The sequence below is a fragment of the Fusarium oxysporum genome, chromosome 3, assembly GCF_000149955.1.
Source record: "Fusarium oxysporum f. sp. lycopersici 4287 chromosome 3, whole genome shotgun sequence".
Lineage (NCBI taxonomy): Eukaryota > Fungi > Ascomycota > Sordariomycetes > Hypocreales > Nectriaceae > Fusarium > Fusarium oxysporum.
In genome coordinates, this window is record NC_030988.1 from 2,020,239 (window position 1) to 2,036,034 (window position 15,796).

The window sequence follows — 15,796 nt, forward strand, 5'->3', positions numbered from 1 at the left end:
AGAGCATTACCTAGAGATTTTAAGATTCATGAGTGCGGCTTTAAAGTAAGGGCAGCAGAAGTAGATATCTCATTAGTCAAAGCGATTAGGAAATGGCGACGATATAGTAATGTATGAACATGTTATACACTGGCTTATACACATCACAGCAACAAGCAACAAGTGATTCTGCCAATCAATATCACCTGCTTAGTCTCTTAGGAACTCTTCAATTTTCTGCAAACCATGCAAATCCCCTTCAACGGATCCCGCCAACTCCTTGGGCACCCAGCCATGTGTGTACCCTCCGCCAAAATCAATCAGCCATGCATCCGTCTGGCGGTCGATAAGGACATTGTCGGGCTTCACATCACCCCAGACAATACCGGCAGTATGCAGATGATGGACCAGGTCGTGGACCTGCTCGGCCCATTTCTGTCGGAGGTCGCCCGGCGTATCTGATTGTGTTGCACAGAGTAAGGTCTTGTTGCCGCAATCAATATACGTCAAGAGCAATCCAAAAGCCAGACCGGAATCATCTCGCACCAGGCCAATGAGGCGTGAAATTCGTAAGGACTCGTCAAGATGGGCATCGCGTATGCTTCGATATTTGTTGAGCTCGTTCAAAAAGATCCTCTCGTCTCCGGGCCTCATAGGCTTGAAATAGGCAGCATTACCGTCCTTCAAGAGAACCTTGGTCGGCTTAAATGATGGAGGCCCATGGGAGTTCTTTTTCTTAGGCAACTGAATGTCCTTTGGGTCATGTTGAGGCCAAGGCGCGCAACTCTCTTCTGGCAGATCAATGCCAAATATTGGAGCCACATCATCGCTCCCATCGGATGGAATAGCAACCAGAGTTTCTCCTTCGCCTCGCATGTTGTATCTTGATGTCTTAGGGAAAAGAAAGTCTTGCAGTGTTAAGCTTGCCGTGACCTCGGGTAACTGCCTGAATTTAGGCAGAAGCGGCTCAGCTATCCAGTCGTAAAAGTCTTCGACAGTGTAGCCATCAAGTTCGAAGTTCTCAGCCACCTTTAGAAAAAATAAGTATTTGCTTTCCAGTGCCGGCGATTGAGAGAAGCTGTTGGGCGAGATGGAAATTATGAACTTATGGTAGTTACACATAATCAGCCTCGAATTGGTTTATTTTATAGTTTAGTCATAGGCCCAACGGACCTGTCTAACTGGATACTGGATTGAAGGCTTGTTCGGCCTGAGCCAGTTGTATCTAGACTAACTCACCGCCACCCCACGCACCCCCCGTCCCCGCACACCCGTGATAGCATCACAACCGAGTCCGTAGATGACTTCAATTAATTCTACAATAACGAGTATTTATTCAATTTAACTGAGAGTTTGGAAACTAATTTACGAATATTGTATCTGCAGTCTGTGTTTTTGGCAGATTCTTTTTACGTTGTTTTCTCTTATTTCCCTCGATCTGATGTAGTACGTTCTTTTCAGCCTGATCACGAGCCGAGATAATCTGTTCAATCTCAGGGAAAGCCTTGTTGGGGTCAAATTGAACGGCGACTCGGCCAGTGGGCTCTCTTGCTGCTACTGACGCCTTCAGTACTGCTTTTTCCTCCTCTAGGCGTTGAATTTGACTGTTCTTCTGGTCGATACATTTCATCGCCTTCTTCATGATACAATTGAAGTCGCGAATAAAGGTATTTCCTTGACTTTGCACGGCTTCCAGTTGTCTTTGAATATCGGCACTTCCTTGGGGCGTACTCCAGATCGTATCAGCGATTACTTGGGCCTTCCTTGGTGTTATAGGCCCGTTGAAGCGCTTGCGTTTCTTCTCCCTTGGCTTCAACGCCGCCAACGCCTTCTGTAGATTGATCGGGAAAAGCCCAGAGGCCGAGAAACCACTTATTATGTTCCTACAGCTTAGGGCTTTTAATGAAGTCCTCTCATAAGCTTTTAGGAAGAGTTGTTGTTGGTGTGGCGAGGTTGCTTCGTATGAGGCCCAAGAGCGGGTAAACTGGCGATAGTACGTTTTCAACGGCCCAAATACGGCAACATCGAGCGGCTGAGTGATATGTGATGAGTGTGAGGGTAACCAAGAGAGCCAAATCTTATGCAGCCACGCCTTTTTCATTAATTCCGCTGTAATATGTGACTTATGCTGGTCTAGGACCAATAGTCTCCATTGATTAGGATCCTTCGGCTTAGTCTGCGGTACGAATGCCCCCATGAACCAACGGACGAAGATGTCGCTGTTAGACCAACCGGTTGGACTGCAAGTGTACTTCCAATCAGGAAAAACGGCTGGAAACCACTATCATTGGAGGTTCTCGCCGGTAAAAACGACGCAAGGCGTGAGACGCCGACCGTCCGCTGATACGGACTCGATTATCGAGCTCCAAGTCGTATTGTCGGACTTTATCCTCTCTGAGGAAGAAGTCATCACCGTTCCGGCTACTATGCCACCGTTGGTCTCACCGATTTGAACGCCGGTCTCGTCAACGTTGTACATATAAGGCATAGTTATCTTCTTCGTGTTGACTACCCAGTTAAGACCATCATAGTACTCGGAAAGTGACTCTTTCGTCACACAACGCTTCCTCGCGGATTCTATGACTTGCGATGGCCTCAATTATATACTCGAATGGCGGGTAAAGAATCTGTCAACCCAGTTCTTGCCGATATAACAGACTTGCCCGTTGACTGATGATAACGCCTGTGCGAAGTCATGGATATCCTTCTTCGTGAGAGGCTGAAAAGCGCACTCTCGTCCGATAATATAGTTGACTAGGTCATCTTCCTGCTCTACAGTAAGCGACTGATCTTTCTGATCTGCCGTGCGGATGTCCTGGCCTCCGGCGCATCGATCATGCAATGTTGAGAGCTTGACCGAGTGTTTTACCGCCGAGGGCCGTAAACCAATGATTTCCACGTCCTCAATGGACAATAACATCCTCTTTTCATAATCTGATAGCTGCGATTCCATTGCCATTGAAATAAATAAAAACGGATTTTATTTGATAAATACAGAATAAAATGAAGAATCCTGTGTTGATGACGCGTTGATAGTGTTAGAGTGTACGGGGACGGGGGGTGTGTGGGGTGGCGGTGAGTTAGTCTAGTAGATTCGCGCAGATCTGCCCTGCTGTACACGTATCTTCGCTGATTTAATGGATTTTGAGTGGCGAATCAAGCTATTGAAAAGATTCCACATTGCAACAAACTCTACTTCTCTAAATGTGCTGTGACTTGGGACTACGTCACATTGGTGACCGGACTTAACCTAATGGACCCCCATTAGTTATTTCAGGGTTTGGCAGGCGGAGTTAATTTTTATGAAAGAGTGAAACAGAGGTGTAAGGTTACTTAGCATTTAAGCACCTTAACCACCATGCTCTAAACTTCTCCATACGCCAGTTGTCAATCCTTTATTAAGGGGTGGACTCAAGAATATCTTTATTCTTCGGTAAGAGGAGATAGTCGTCAGGAATCTCACTGGTGGGAGGAGCCTGCAGTTCGCTACCTCAGTGTCATGCTGCAGAAGTTCTATCCTGATTGATTCTTACCTGAAGCTTCTCTGCCCACTCTCTTACGTCGTTATAGTTCTTGCATACGTGCCGCGTGTTGAAGTCGGGGAAGGCATTGGGGTTCTTAGGATTGACCCAGACTTGGCCCAGCACGCCGGTATCGACGTTGCACATGAGAACTTGGCGGACGGTGTCAAGACAGTGAGCTTGCCCCAATTAGCATTTGAAGGATATTCTCTGGAGTGGTGGGTTCGACTCACTGACGTGCATGCGGAAGACCTCACCATCGTTCTTAAAGGCGTGCCCGCCGAGGTCCTTGTAGTATTCGTAATTGTACCAGAGGGATTTGCGGAGCAGATTCTAAACCATTGTAAGCTGACGTCTGTGTAGCGGTGAGGTTGACTGTACTAGGCAGTGAAGATGATGCATGCCTTCGACATTGACGATGAAACCGCCGCCATGTTGAGGGGCTCGCTGGACAAAGGAATCATCTAAGCCACTGGAGAGCCCATCCTTGTATGAAATCACTCCGGGTCGGTCTAAGTCGAGTCAGTAAGGTCTGATAGCAGGGTTCATTGAAGCAGTGTAACGTACAGTCTACACCCAGCGCTTCCCAAGCAGCATCGACCTCTGGTGAGGCATTTCCTCGGAAGATATTCTCTCTCATGAAATTGCCATCAAATGGCTGCATTTTGTATTTAATCGCGATGTTGTCGAGTAGCGGTGCTGTGAAGTCAATATTGAAGCAAGACTTTCACTTTCTCAAGGCGGTTGACCACTTACACCATTGACTTGTGTGTGCAGTGCAAATCTGGTCAATGTTGACATATACCATCGAGATCCAAGCTCCGGCAAAGGCAGAGATAAGGATTATTGAGAGTAGGGTAATTGCCCATCCGAAGCATCTACATAGGCTAAGACGCCTTCGTCTTGTAGGAGGGACATAATGGAAGGAGTCGCTCTCCTCGTCGGAGGAGTTGCCATCGACATGAGGATTAAACGGTGAAATTGCTTCTTTGTGGGCCATGATGAGCGTAGAAATGATTGACGGTAGCGAAAGAACGACCCAGGCGAACGCGCGATTTAGGGTAAAAGACGTAAGTAGACTAATAAGAAGAGGAATTATTGAAGAAGAGGGAGGCGCACAACAGGCGACCCAGTAATGACCCTGTTGCCAGGTGGGATTATCCCTTGAGTTGTGTTGAACCCCCCGGCCGTACCAGGCCCCACATGCCCACCATCTTCTAGGAGGTACATGGGTGGAACCTCTTGATATATTGGGAACGTAAGCCATGTAATGTAGCGATTTGTAACTCGAGAGATTGCTGGTACTTCTATCACAGGCTGAAATTGGGGGGCGACAGGTAACTTTTGATTGACGCATTTTAATTGGCTGTAACCCCCTGCTCTGACCTGGCGGGAGGTTCAACACAACTCAAGGGATAGGATAGAGGAACTAGTCCGGAAGATCAGTACAGAAGGAAGAGCTTCTTTTACGAGGCCTTATTTGTCGGACGAACTTGAGGGACGAAGGGTTGCTCGATGACCTTGATAAGGGTAAGAGGCTGGCAGTTCCCCAACTCGAAGACTGATCGTCCCCGGCATACTGTGCCAAAGTCTCGATCTGACTGATGGTGAGGCGAGAAGGCCGAGGTGTCATGGCTGTTCACGAGGCTTCCGATAGTCCAAGCCGAGCTTAAGGAGCGATTTGCGCAAGTGTCGGAGCGGGAACCAATGGCGTGAAGCTGGCTGAATTGATGTCATGGCGGGTCATACATTACGGTAGTGAGTGGCGCCTGCACAATGGCGTCGAGGTTGTTGGCAGGGCCATTTAACCTCGTTGGTAAGAAGTTGGGGTGTCCAAGATGCAACGCTAATGAGAAAGCTTGAAGAGATGTTGAGGTCAGCCGTTCGGCCGGTTGAAGTTTGGCTCACTAGTTGGTGGAGATTTGCGACGCTTCTCAATTGAGTCACTAGAAGGGGTTCTTACGGATATACGGATAGAGTGATGGACATGAATATGAAGATGTTTTCGGACCAAGCTCTGATAACTCACCGAGAATCTTTCCTAATAGAATTTGAGCCAAGAAATTTTCTTGTTTATAATTATCATTTACTCTTTCCAGAGTGGGGTTTCCAGGTCTCACGGCTACAACTTTAAGCCTTGTTCCCCCCCATTAGGGTTGATGCTAAGGCGCGCATCCACAAGCTATACGATGCAGCCAACATGGGTCATTCGGTCATCAACAGCCGATCCCTCTCCGCGTTGAGTGATGATACAACAACCATCATGCATTGACTGTGGCATTTGGCCGGGAAACAGCAAGCAATTTGAGGACTCAAGGAAGGTATCGCCATGTCCCGCTGGGCCAGCAAAGCGGGTGCATCTGGCATGATGCTTTTTTCGCCGCTACCACAAATTCCGTGGTTGATATGAATATTTTTCCGTTTCGATCAGATTCGCTTTCTTCGTCCTGCCATCACCGAAACTCCACAACCAAAGGTCCCACGTACACATAGCCTCGAGGTTGACCACCTTCTCGTGGCCGAGGTGGCCCAAAGAGGAAATCCGCATGATTGATCGACCTCCAGCTGAGCTGGGGGAGAGGTTTTAGACCTTTGACTCTGTCGCACCGGACGGAACTTAATACCAAGACCGACACTTGTCCTGGGCATCCTGCCAACGATGGTGCAGCAGGATGGCAGCATCAATCTGCCATAGCCGATGATGCAACGCCTGGTGCGGGCAGCGCTATCGTCCCCTTACCAATTAACACAAAAGCTCACGAAAGGTACCATTAACACCTCTCCCAAGTAATAACCCAGACACAAGGCGGTACCGATCTCTCACCACTTGGCTGCCGACAGGATTCCCTCGAGGTAACTCTGATGCAGCTCTGTTGGGTTTCTAAAACTAGTCTAAGCCAGCTGCTGATATGCTTGGGCCTAGACTCGAGGAGTCGACACCATCACCACCATCCATGAGTCTTGGGTTGAGGTGGGTGGGTGTCCTGGTCGTTAAAAGATGGGGCTTCCGCCTTGAGATCAGTTCCCATACTCTCCTCCTCAGCCTTCTCGTCCAAATCCACTACATCTCCAACACTCTCAAATATCTTAACCAACTTCCTTCCTCCTTGCTCCTTTCGCAACCACCCCATCCACCAACCAGACCAGTCTCGAAAAACGTCAAGATGAAGTTGTCTGCTGTCGCCCTCATCGCTCTCGCACCTGTCATCCTCGCGGCGCCCGTCCCTGTCGCTGAGCCTGACGCGCCTGCAAACTATGGAAACTACGATGGGGCCGGCTCGAACCTGAATGAATATTCCAATTACGGTAGTTACCAGGGCGGAGGAGAATATTCAAGTTACGGCAGCTATCAGGGCGGAGAATATTCCAGCTATGGCGCATATCGACGCGCTAGTGAATGGGTCAAGTCGTGGTTCTGAAGCTTTATACATTAACAGAGGAAGCGAACGGCACTATCGGTCTGAACATAGGTGATGACAATGGCTGAAAGGAAACATTTGGAACTGTCATGTAAACGAATAACTGATCTAACGAGAGAAAATCGAAATTTGTAGTTAATGATTTTTCTCAAGCATTTTAACCACCTCGATGTGGCTGTTATCTAATGTTGCATTCAGTGTGCGTATCTCCGTGTCCCGAGCAGTCTTGTCGTTTTACATGCTGGAGAATGTTGGCAATCTTTGGTTACAATACACGCTTGTCGCCAATGCATATGCAGAGTTCTTCTCCTGGCTAGCACTGCGCCGTCAGCGGGCTTCCAGCGGCCCCGGGTTAACACACTATTACCGCCCTGTTGGAAGAATTGATGGTTCCCCATCAATTTAAGGATTAAGGTTCAAGATTAAAGTTAAAGTTTGATGTCCTAAAAACTCAATCGTAGGACTGTCATCTAGGACCCTAGGACTCAAGTCCTAGAAAGAATCGGTCGAAGATATAAAGCCTCAAAGGTCCTTCGACTACAAAGAGAAAATAATAACAAAAATTAGTTTTTAACTGCACTCAGCATTCCTGCGTAATCCAACAACACCTGTTGAGACCGTGTGACTAAGGTGGTCCGATCTGCTGGTGGCTGGGATGTGAATATTATCAGGCATTACGTGTATACGGTTCATTGATGTAGTAGTACCATGCAGTACCCACCAACCGGTAAGAAAAAGAAATATTTCCCCATATAAAATGCAATTTTTCAACCAGATTTAGGAAATCCACCAAAAATAATAAGAGTGAAATAATATTCGTATTTCGTTTTAGAATTAAGTGGATTTTAGTATTCTCGCGGTTTTCTAACTTCACGCCCTGCCCGCGTGCGTACCACAGTTAATTCTTCCTCCTCCGAATTTGACCTCTCATCTTCTTCCATCCCTCCTACCTCGATCACATCCTCAACAGCATCTGCCCTTTCAATTGCTTCGTTTGGCTCTGAAATAGTGTCACCAGCCACTAGAAATTCGGCCAATGTCATGAACCTTTTGTTAGGATTCGGTATCGCCTTCCTCTTCTTGCCTCTGCTCAACCGGCTAACTTCCTCCCCCAGACTGGCTATTCTGGTGCTGAGAGAGGCGATCTTTGACTCTTGAGCTTCAAACCCTCTCGATATCACAGAATAGCGCCTTCTTGTTGATGGGCTCTTGTTCTTCCCCAGATCTCGGATGTGGCGGCTGGTCGTTGGCGTATGATCAGAGTCGACTTGCCCGTCTCTGTGGCCGTGTGACCCGGGCGTCGTTTCCTTCTTGTCTGGTTGAATCTCAGGATGCATGAGCGCTTTCCGACGTGAAATCGGCCAGTTTCCCGTCACTCTCCAGCCTGAGAGGGTGTTTTTCTTCGTCATACCTACTGCTCTGGCTCTGGCATAGGCCTTGATGAAGTTGACCTTGTCCACCGGCGCAGAATCGGTCAGGCTGGTGAGTTTCTGCAGCTCTTTTCGATAGGCAGCCTTGGAGGCATTGAAGACACCATTGTCCAGTGGCTGCAGGCCATGAGAGCAGTGTGCAGGCAAGTAACAGCAATATACGTTGTTCAAAAAACACGTAGCCATCCACTCATCCTGGATTTAGGGTCAGCGCCGTCAGCGATATTTCCGATCTAGAACAGGTAGACACCCACAGATACATGGCTCCCATGGCCATCTAATATGATGAGCCTTGCATCAGACTCATCTGCTGGTTGCGTTTGAGGCAGATAGACCTCGAGCCACTCGACTGCAATATGGTTGTCCGTCCAGCCGTTGTTGGACGTGATATAATACCAGTCGGCGATTTTTCTGAACTCGTCTATAAACCACTGCCGCTGAAACTCTTTGCCTTTAAAGATAATCCCAGGCTTCAGAAGACGGCCATCTGCAGTGACGACTTCGATAAAGGTAGTCCAAGTGCAGGACTGCCAGCCGTTGAGGAAGGCCTTCCTCCTGGGATCGCTACTGCCAATGGCCAAGGAATCCAAGCCTAGTTTTTTAGTGTATTAGTGAGATTTGTAGCAAAAGTGGTCAATACTTACCAAAACCAACCATGATACCGCCCTCGTCAACATTAACTGTGTTCTCCCGCTTGATCCAGCCATATTCGCTCTCCCGGATACCAAAGTACCAATTGACGGCCATTGGGGCAAAAGAATTGAACCTCGCAGCTTCCTGGCGTTTTCTCACCTTCGTCTCGATATAGGGATGGCGTTTGATGAACCTTGCTAGCCAGTGTACACCGATATGCCTTCCCGGCCTTGCTGTCTCAGGAGGGCAGCGACGGTGGCGTGAACTTGACTGTGGGAAGGAGCATAGCTCAAGGCCTCTTGTTGAAGTATCCAGGTGACTAATCTGGACTCCTGCGACTTGGATAAAAGTTGAGCAGGTTGGGTGATCTCGGATCTTGACGGTAGGCCTCTTAACCTGTCAGAGAGTGGTTTGAGGCACGCCATTCTTCTGGGCAGCCTGGTTCTGGGAGAGGCCATTATCTGTGACATCCAGCGTAGCCTGGATAACATCCTCCTCCGTATAAGATAATTGAGGCATGATTGAGGCGATGAAGGAAAGATGGGAAAGAGAAAATTCTGAATGAAGCTTCAGGGAGGCTGGTTGACGAGGGGGCCATTTTGAGACATTTCACATTAGTGCCGTGCGACCATGCCGCATGCGTCACTGAAGAAGCAATGTTATAATATTCAATTCCATGCAATGATTTAGGCAACGGGCATGCTCTCATGAAAATATCTTTTCTTTTGACAAAGTACTGTGTAAATGAAACTAGGCATTTTGTATGGGGAAATATTTTTTTTGCTTACCGGTTGGTGGGTATTACCGGTAGGTGGGTACTGCATGGTATCCGGCCGATGAGACCCGCGGCTTCAATTTCAGCCCTTTCACCATACAACCTCGCGATTATCATATTAGTTATTTGCCCAATACACCACTTGATCTTTTCCAGCTTTTTGTGCCTAAATCGCTGCTTTGGAGGTGGATTGAATATACTAATAGTTGGATTTATTACCTGCTTGAAAATGGCGTGGTTGACAGCTGGAATAACCCACTTCACAAACAATCAACGCTCCTAGCTTGGGAAGGGATCTCTACTGCACAGATCTATGTATGGCTTGGCATGCTGATTTATATAGGAATTCATAAGGAAAGGAAGCTACGAAGCCATTGGAAGGCTCCCCGGCTAGGAGATCAATCCCCCCTGCACTCAGTTATTAAGTTCATGCCCTATTGGAGGTTTCAGCTGATCCACCGCTATCTTCGTCCCTTTGATCACACCAAGATCGATGAAAACGCCCCCCTTCCGAAGGTATTCCAAGCTGCTGAAGAGTGGTCTGACCACATACAGAGAGTGTCAGCTGCACTCTTCCAACCAGGCTCTCATCTTGCTGTAGATGAGTGTATGGTCCGCTATACAGGCAGATCAACAGCGATAACTGTTGTCAAAGGGAAGCCAACTCCACTAGGCTTCAAGATCTGGGTCATCGCCCAAGCAAGCTTCTTTATTCGGTGGCTTTGGCACTTTAAAGGCTCAAATTACAATGCCTTAGACCGGGGGCCAAGGCGAAAGAGAGGCCGCCCTAGCACACAAGAGAGAGAGGCAGCTGGCAAGGAGGCAGCTGCTCTTATACAACTAGGCAATACACAGGGCGTCGTTATTTCCCTATGTGATATGCTGCCAAAGCAGACATATCACGTCTTTGTGGATAACCTCTTCTCAACACCACCTCTTTTCCGCAAGCTTCGTGATCACGGATACGGGGCCACAGGCACAGCCCGCCCTAACTGTGGCATACACAAGGACCTAAAGAGGGATAAGGCACTTGATAAACTAGGGCGTTATGACTATGCCTTCAATGAAGTCAGGGCTATCCCGATGAGGGATAACAAGGTGAGAAGCCACACCACTTTTCTATATATTTTCCTTACTAATTTGCCCTTTCCTCTCCTTTATAGGTCAATCAACTAGCTTGGAAGGATAACAGCCTTGTGCTCTTCATCACAACCGTCTTCCGAGGCGATGAACGTACCGATAAGAAGAGGAAGAGGCCGTCTACAGACCACCTACGAGCCCGGCCAATACAGCTTGAATTTGGTGAGGAGGTTACTAAAGTCGTTCCAATCCCGACAGCAGCTGCTGCTTATAACAATGAAATGAATCACGTTGACCGAGGCGATCAATTGAGGTCATACACAAGCTATGATCACCCCCTACGCCGGGGGGCTTGGCAGGCACTTATATGGACCTTCCTCCTTGATGTTGCACTTACTAACAGCTATATCCTTCAACTACATAGTCCCCAGTTAAATTGGGAGAGATATACGTCACAGGAGGATTGGTGGAAGTGCATTTCAAACGCCTTATTTAACACATATCATCAAGAAAGCCAAGCAAGAAAGATATATTGGTCAGGGGCTGAGGAGGACATCGATGATCAAGAAACACGGCAGAGACACATAGATAGGGATATCAATCATGTCTATCGTGGTCGTTGTTCAAGATGCCTAGCTTGTCAGGGCTTTCGGCAAGGGCAGATAAGGTCAAAAGGCTTACAAAGGCGTGCTTTTGCTGAAATCAGCGGCAACGCAAGAGGAAGGCATCGCAGTCGGCAGACGAGGTATGGGTGCAAGATATGTGATGTACCGATTTGTAATAATGAGACCTGCTGGTACTTATACCACCGCATAATTTAGGTGGCTGTAGAAGTACCTCTTGTTCTGTGCATTTTAATTGGTTATGACCCCTCGTCGTGACCTAATTGCAGCCAGTTGGGCTCTTGGGAGATATTTTTAGCTATTTTATTTAAGGTTAAAATTACTATAGGGTAAGCTGTTTTTAGCTGTACAGTGTAATACGTCGCTCACTTATCAAACACGTTATGCATGCGAAACAAAAATCTCAACCTTTGAAGTAAATATCACAATAAAAACATAACAGACTATCTAACTAATTAAATTTAGTTATTATACTCATTCCCAGATGCCTTAATACCCTTCTGACAGGTCCTTGCATTATGCCCGGTCTTGCCACATATTCCACATCGCCTAACCCCTGGTCACGCCGACCTTCCTTCACAACCACTTTTTCACAATTCAGCTGCTATTTGCATATCTATATCCATCTGATCAATTAGATCCCTACCTTCCCCTATAGTCATCTTCCTTCTATTCTGCAGGCGGGTTCTTTTTGTCTGTCGAAGATCTTTGATCTCAGCCCTTATTAAAGCCATCTCATGCATAATTGCCTTTGTTTCTTTTGAAAGAGATTTAAGCGCCTCTAAAATTGACTCTGGAGAGCTGCTTTGATACCTTCTAATTCGTCTCTCAAGGTATTCAGACTGAGATTGAGCCTCAAGTGTAGTCTTTGGAGCCTTTGATACCCAAGGGGTCGAGGGTTCAGCAAGCACCTCAACAGGCGTCGGAGTCCGTAGCTGCACATCAAGCTTTGAGATCACAACTTCCGGGTCAAAAGGAGCAAGCCCAGCTCCACTTAAACCCCCGTTGATATTTACCTCGGTTATAGTTAATTGAAAGGCGGCATAGCGTTAAGCTCCCGTATAAAAGAACGCGAAGGTAGGCTTTTCCGTCATTATGAGGAATATTAGGGGATGATTATGGAATATAATGGTGCGTTATTATGGCTGAACATCAGCTGGGCTGGAATATATAGAAGGTGGGATCTACACACACGAAATGATTTATGGTGTTTGCACAGGCTATTACTTATCCGGTTCTTCCCTTGCCGCTGGCCAAGCCTGTACTGTAAAGGTGTGGTCCAGATCACATATACTCTGTTCTGACGAAACGTGCGAGCTAGCGAGTGGAAACCTATTCTTTTGTGGATGTGAGCAGCTGATTCTATCTGCTAATTCACCTTTGGTGGCGTTGATAATCTGACCACATTTAATTAAGTCGTCACTACGTGACGATCTTGTGAGCTTGGAGAGTACTTACTTATCGAGGCCAATTGAATAAGAGCCCTAAACGTCAATGTGCGTCACATCGTGTTGCTGATGGCATGTCATTGATGGGAAAATGGAAAGGGCGCCGGTCTGCCATGAAAAACCAACGACCCATCCCTTCATCCTGCTCCATCTTATGCACACTATACCCACAATACTAACCTGCCATTTTCATCCTATTCTGAACTCTTTCATATGGAGTACCGTGTAATGCCATGTGATTGGAACATCAGTTGTTTGCCAGTATCGTTGGCTGAGTATTAGTCACTTTGACGTCATGTTTTCAGACTTCGCTTCCGGTGACTCATCTCACTACTTGCATTCGCCCACTCGATGTTCAGAACTCAATCAGCCAGAAGAAGGTCATCGACTTCAATGACGGTACAGTGACATGCAATAAGTTTGAATACCCCTTTACGTACTGGCACTTCCAGCCTAGCTATTTCTATTTAGCTAACTTCTGACGCTAAAAAGAAGCTCATCACAGGCAATCGATATAACTCAAAGTGGCGTACGGGAGATAATTAATATACACAAAAACTCAATCTAAGGGAGCTAGCAGCTTGAAAGGCTTACACGCCTGGTATTCAAACTTATTGCATCCCAGTGTATTTGAACAATTGTAGACTATTTCCCCACCCTCTTTGTATTAAGGGCTTTCCTCTAGTCTCTAGAGGCATAACTGTGTGAATAGTAGTATCTATTTTTACATGTGACTACATGTGTTGCTAAACTTCCGAGATCCTTTTGGAATATTTCTGATTGGCACTGGCAGTGATCTTTAGCGCAGATTGGTTAATGGGTCGAATTGAATACTATGGCTAGCAACTGTCACATCCAAAAGATTAGGAGGTCACACTTGATCAAACCAGAAGGAATATCTTCTAGTTGTGCAGACCAGCAACCTACAAGTCCAGGCCCCAAGTCAGAGTTATATCATGCAGGACGCCCAAAACGCAACTTGATCACGTAAATCCTAAAAATTTAGCGGCATGTGAAGGTGAGGGATACGGAAAGGACGAGCCTTCATCCCTCAAGGCCCTGCCTAGTAATTCAGATCTAAGTAAGACGTAGTCGACATTCAGTCAGCAAGGTCACCGATTTCGTTAGTCATTATCCACCCTAATAACCATCGTGTTCGAGATACTTTTCGCGTGTCCTACACTAACATTTCTTTAGGCCCGCCCGAGATACGCCACCTTCTCTGTCTCGAAACCCACACACCACAAATACCTCCAACCAGTGATAGAAAAGGTACTGGGGAAATATGGTGCCGTGCTCTATTTAACATACCTTAATCGATGCTGTTTATTCGTCCGCCTGCGCCATTCCCACACCCATCGCCATGTGAGTTTGTTATTCTTCCTGCCAACTCGCTCTGTCGCTCATCACCACCCCGCTTTGACCCTGCTGAGTCCTGAGCAAACTCACACATTTCTCACGCATGCTAATAATAATAAAATGAATCAGGCATCAAGCCCTTCAGTAATCATGTCTAATTCCATTTCGTCCAACGCAGCCGTCCCCAGCATGCCCTATACCGCCGAAAGCTCAGGTGAGCTATCTTGCACCTGCTGGCACTGCCCCTCATGAGCCCTAGCCGCCCGCTGGCCTGCCCGGCCGGTCTGCTGATTTTCCGTTCCAGCGTCTATGAGCACTGCTGCTATCCAGGCCACAGCCGATTTGCCTCCTACTAAGACGCAAAAGCCTCGTTTACACGTTTGCGGCACCTGCCAACGATCATTCGCTCGATCGGAACACCGTAAGCGGCATGAGCGCTCCCACACGAAGGAGAAGCCCTTCGAATGCCCAGAATGTAAAAGATGCTTCGCGCGCCGCGATCTATTACTGCGTCACCAACGCAAACTTCACCAGATCTCGTCCCGGTCGTCTTGTCCCCGCAATCGTCCTGAATCATCCGGCGGCACCCCCTCCGACCAGAGTCGAGCTTGCAAGAAAAGCGTTACAGGACCTAATCCATTCAAAGGGCCGAAACTTTCTATGAGGCCGCGGAAGAACGCGATCAGCCATATTGACAGCAGCACCATGCAGCCGATTGCTGCTGCGAATACCTCTGTCCCAGACGGCAACCCCCCTTCCCATCAACCTAGCAGACACGTAAGTCTTACCGGTTTGTCCATCCACAACTCGGACCTGGGCATGCTAGAAGCCATGGGACCGCGAGAGGTACAGCAGGTGTTGCCTGAGCCGAAGCCGGGCACAGGGAACCTCGACTTTAGCAACGGCTTGCAGACAACGCATCCAAACGCCGCCTTCAATACCAAATTCGATTTTGAAAGCCTCTTTGGACCGGGATCGATGATAAATTCTGACATTCGTCATTGTGATCTTTCACCGCAATCAACGGCCATGGAACAGGCCCCGATGTTCGTGGCGTTGACGAATGAAATGCCCGCAAAGCAGACTTTAGACGATAGGTTCAACGAATTGATTGGTTTAGAACATCTAATTCATTTTTGCACGAACGAAAACAGGCTTGACGGATATAGTTCGTCTGCCAATAGCACGACAAACCGGAACGGAACAAGCCATATTACGCCAGGTGGTTCCGGCCATCCGTCGTGGGCCGGGACGAGTATCATAGGTTAACATTCCGGAATGGACTCTCCATAGATGCTGAAGCTATTTGAGATCGATCTATATGGCTTGATCTTCCTGGATCCCATGTACAGGGCCCCTTTGTCACAGCCAACTTCTTGAAAGATCCCAAGTCTGCAGTATCTCATCACAATGCGCCAGCCGCTCTGGAACGCACGCCCCCAAACTCACCAAATGTCGGCTCTCCCAGAGGAATTACATGGTGCTTTTGGCCATCTCAGCGAGGAACAAATAGAGCAAGTCTGAACAGG

At 47.6% G+C, this 15,796-nt stretch overlaps 3 protein-coding genes across 3 annotated transcripts; 2 read left to right on the plus strand and 1 right to left on the minus strand.

The window, feature by feature from the left end:
• Positions 1–2,920: 2,920 nt before the first annotated feature.
• FOXG_16178 (uncharacterized protein) lies at positions 2,921–4,580 on the minus strand. Its single transcript, XM_018396257.1, has 6 exons — positions 4,257–4,580; positions 4,068–4,199; positions 3,882–4,012; positions 3,734–3,833; positions 3,513–3,679; positions 2,921–3,455 (listed from the first exon to the last, which is right to left on the minus strand). Exons 1-6 carry the CDS (start codon positions 4,498–4,500, stop codon positions 3,378–3,380), a joined length of 852 nt encoding a protein of 283 aa, XP_018256787.1. The 5' UTR covers positions 4,501–4,580; the 3' UTR covers positions 2,921–3,377.
• A 1,829-nt stretch (positions 4,581–6,409) lies between these two features.
• On the plus strand, positions 6,410–6,919 carry FOXG_22356 (uncharacterized protein; the record flags this gene model as incomplete). The annotated part of the gene is made up of 1 exon (XM_018402763.1): positions 6,410–6,919. One exon carries the CDS (start codon positions 6,410–6,412, stop codon positions 6,917–6,919), a length of 510 nt encoding a protein of 169 aa, XP_018256788.1.
• Positions 6,920–14,417: 7,498 nt separating this feature from the next.
• FOXG_16180 (uncharacterized protein) lies at positions 14,418–15,536 on the plus strand (the record flags this gene model as incomplete). The annotated part of the gene is made up of 2 exons (XM_018396258.1): positions 14,418–14,481; positions 14,572–15,536. 2 exons carry the CDS (start codon positions 14,418–14,420, stop codon positions 15,534–15,536), a joined length of 1,029 nt encoding a protein of 342 aa, XP_018256789.1.
• Between the last annotated feature and the right edge of the window lie 260 nt (positions 15,537–15,796).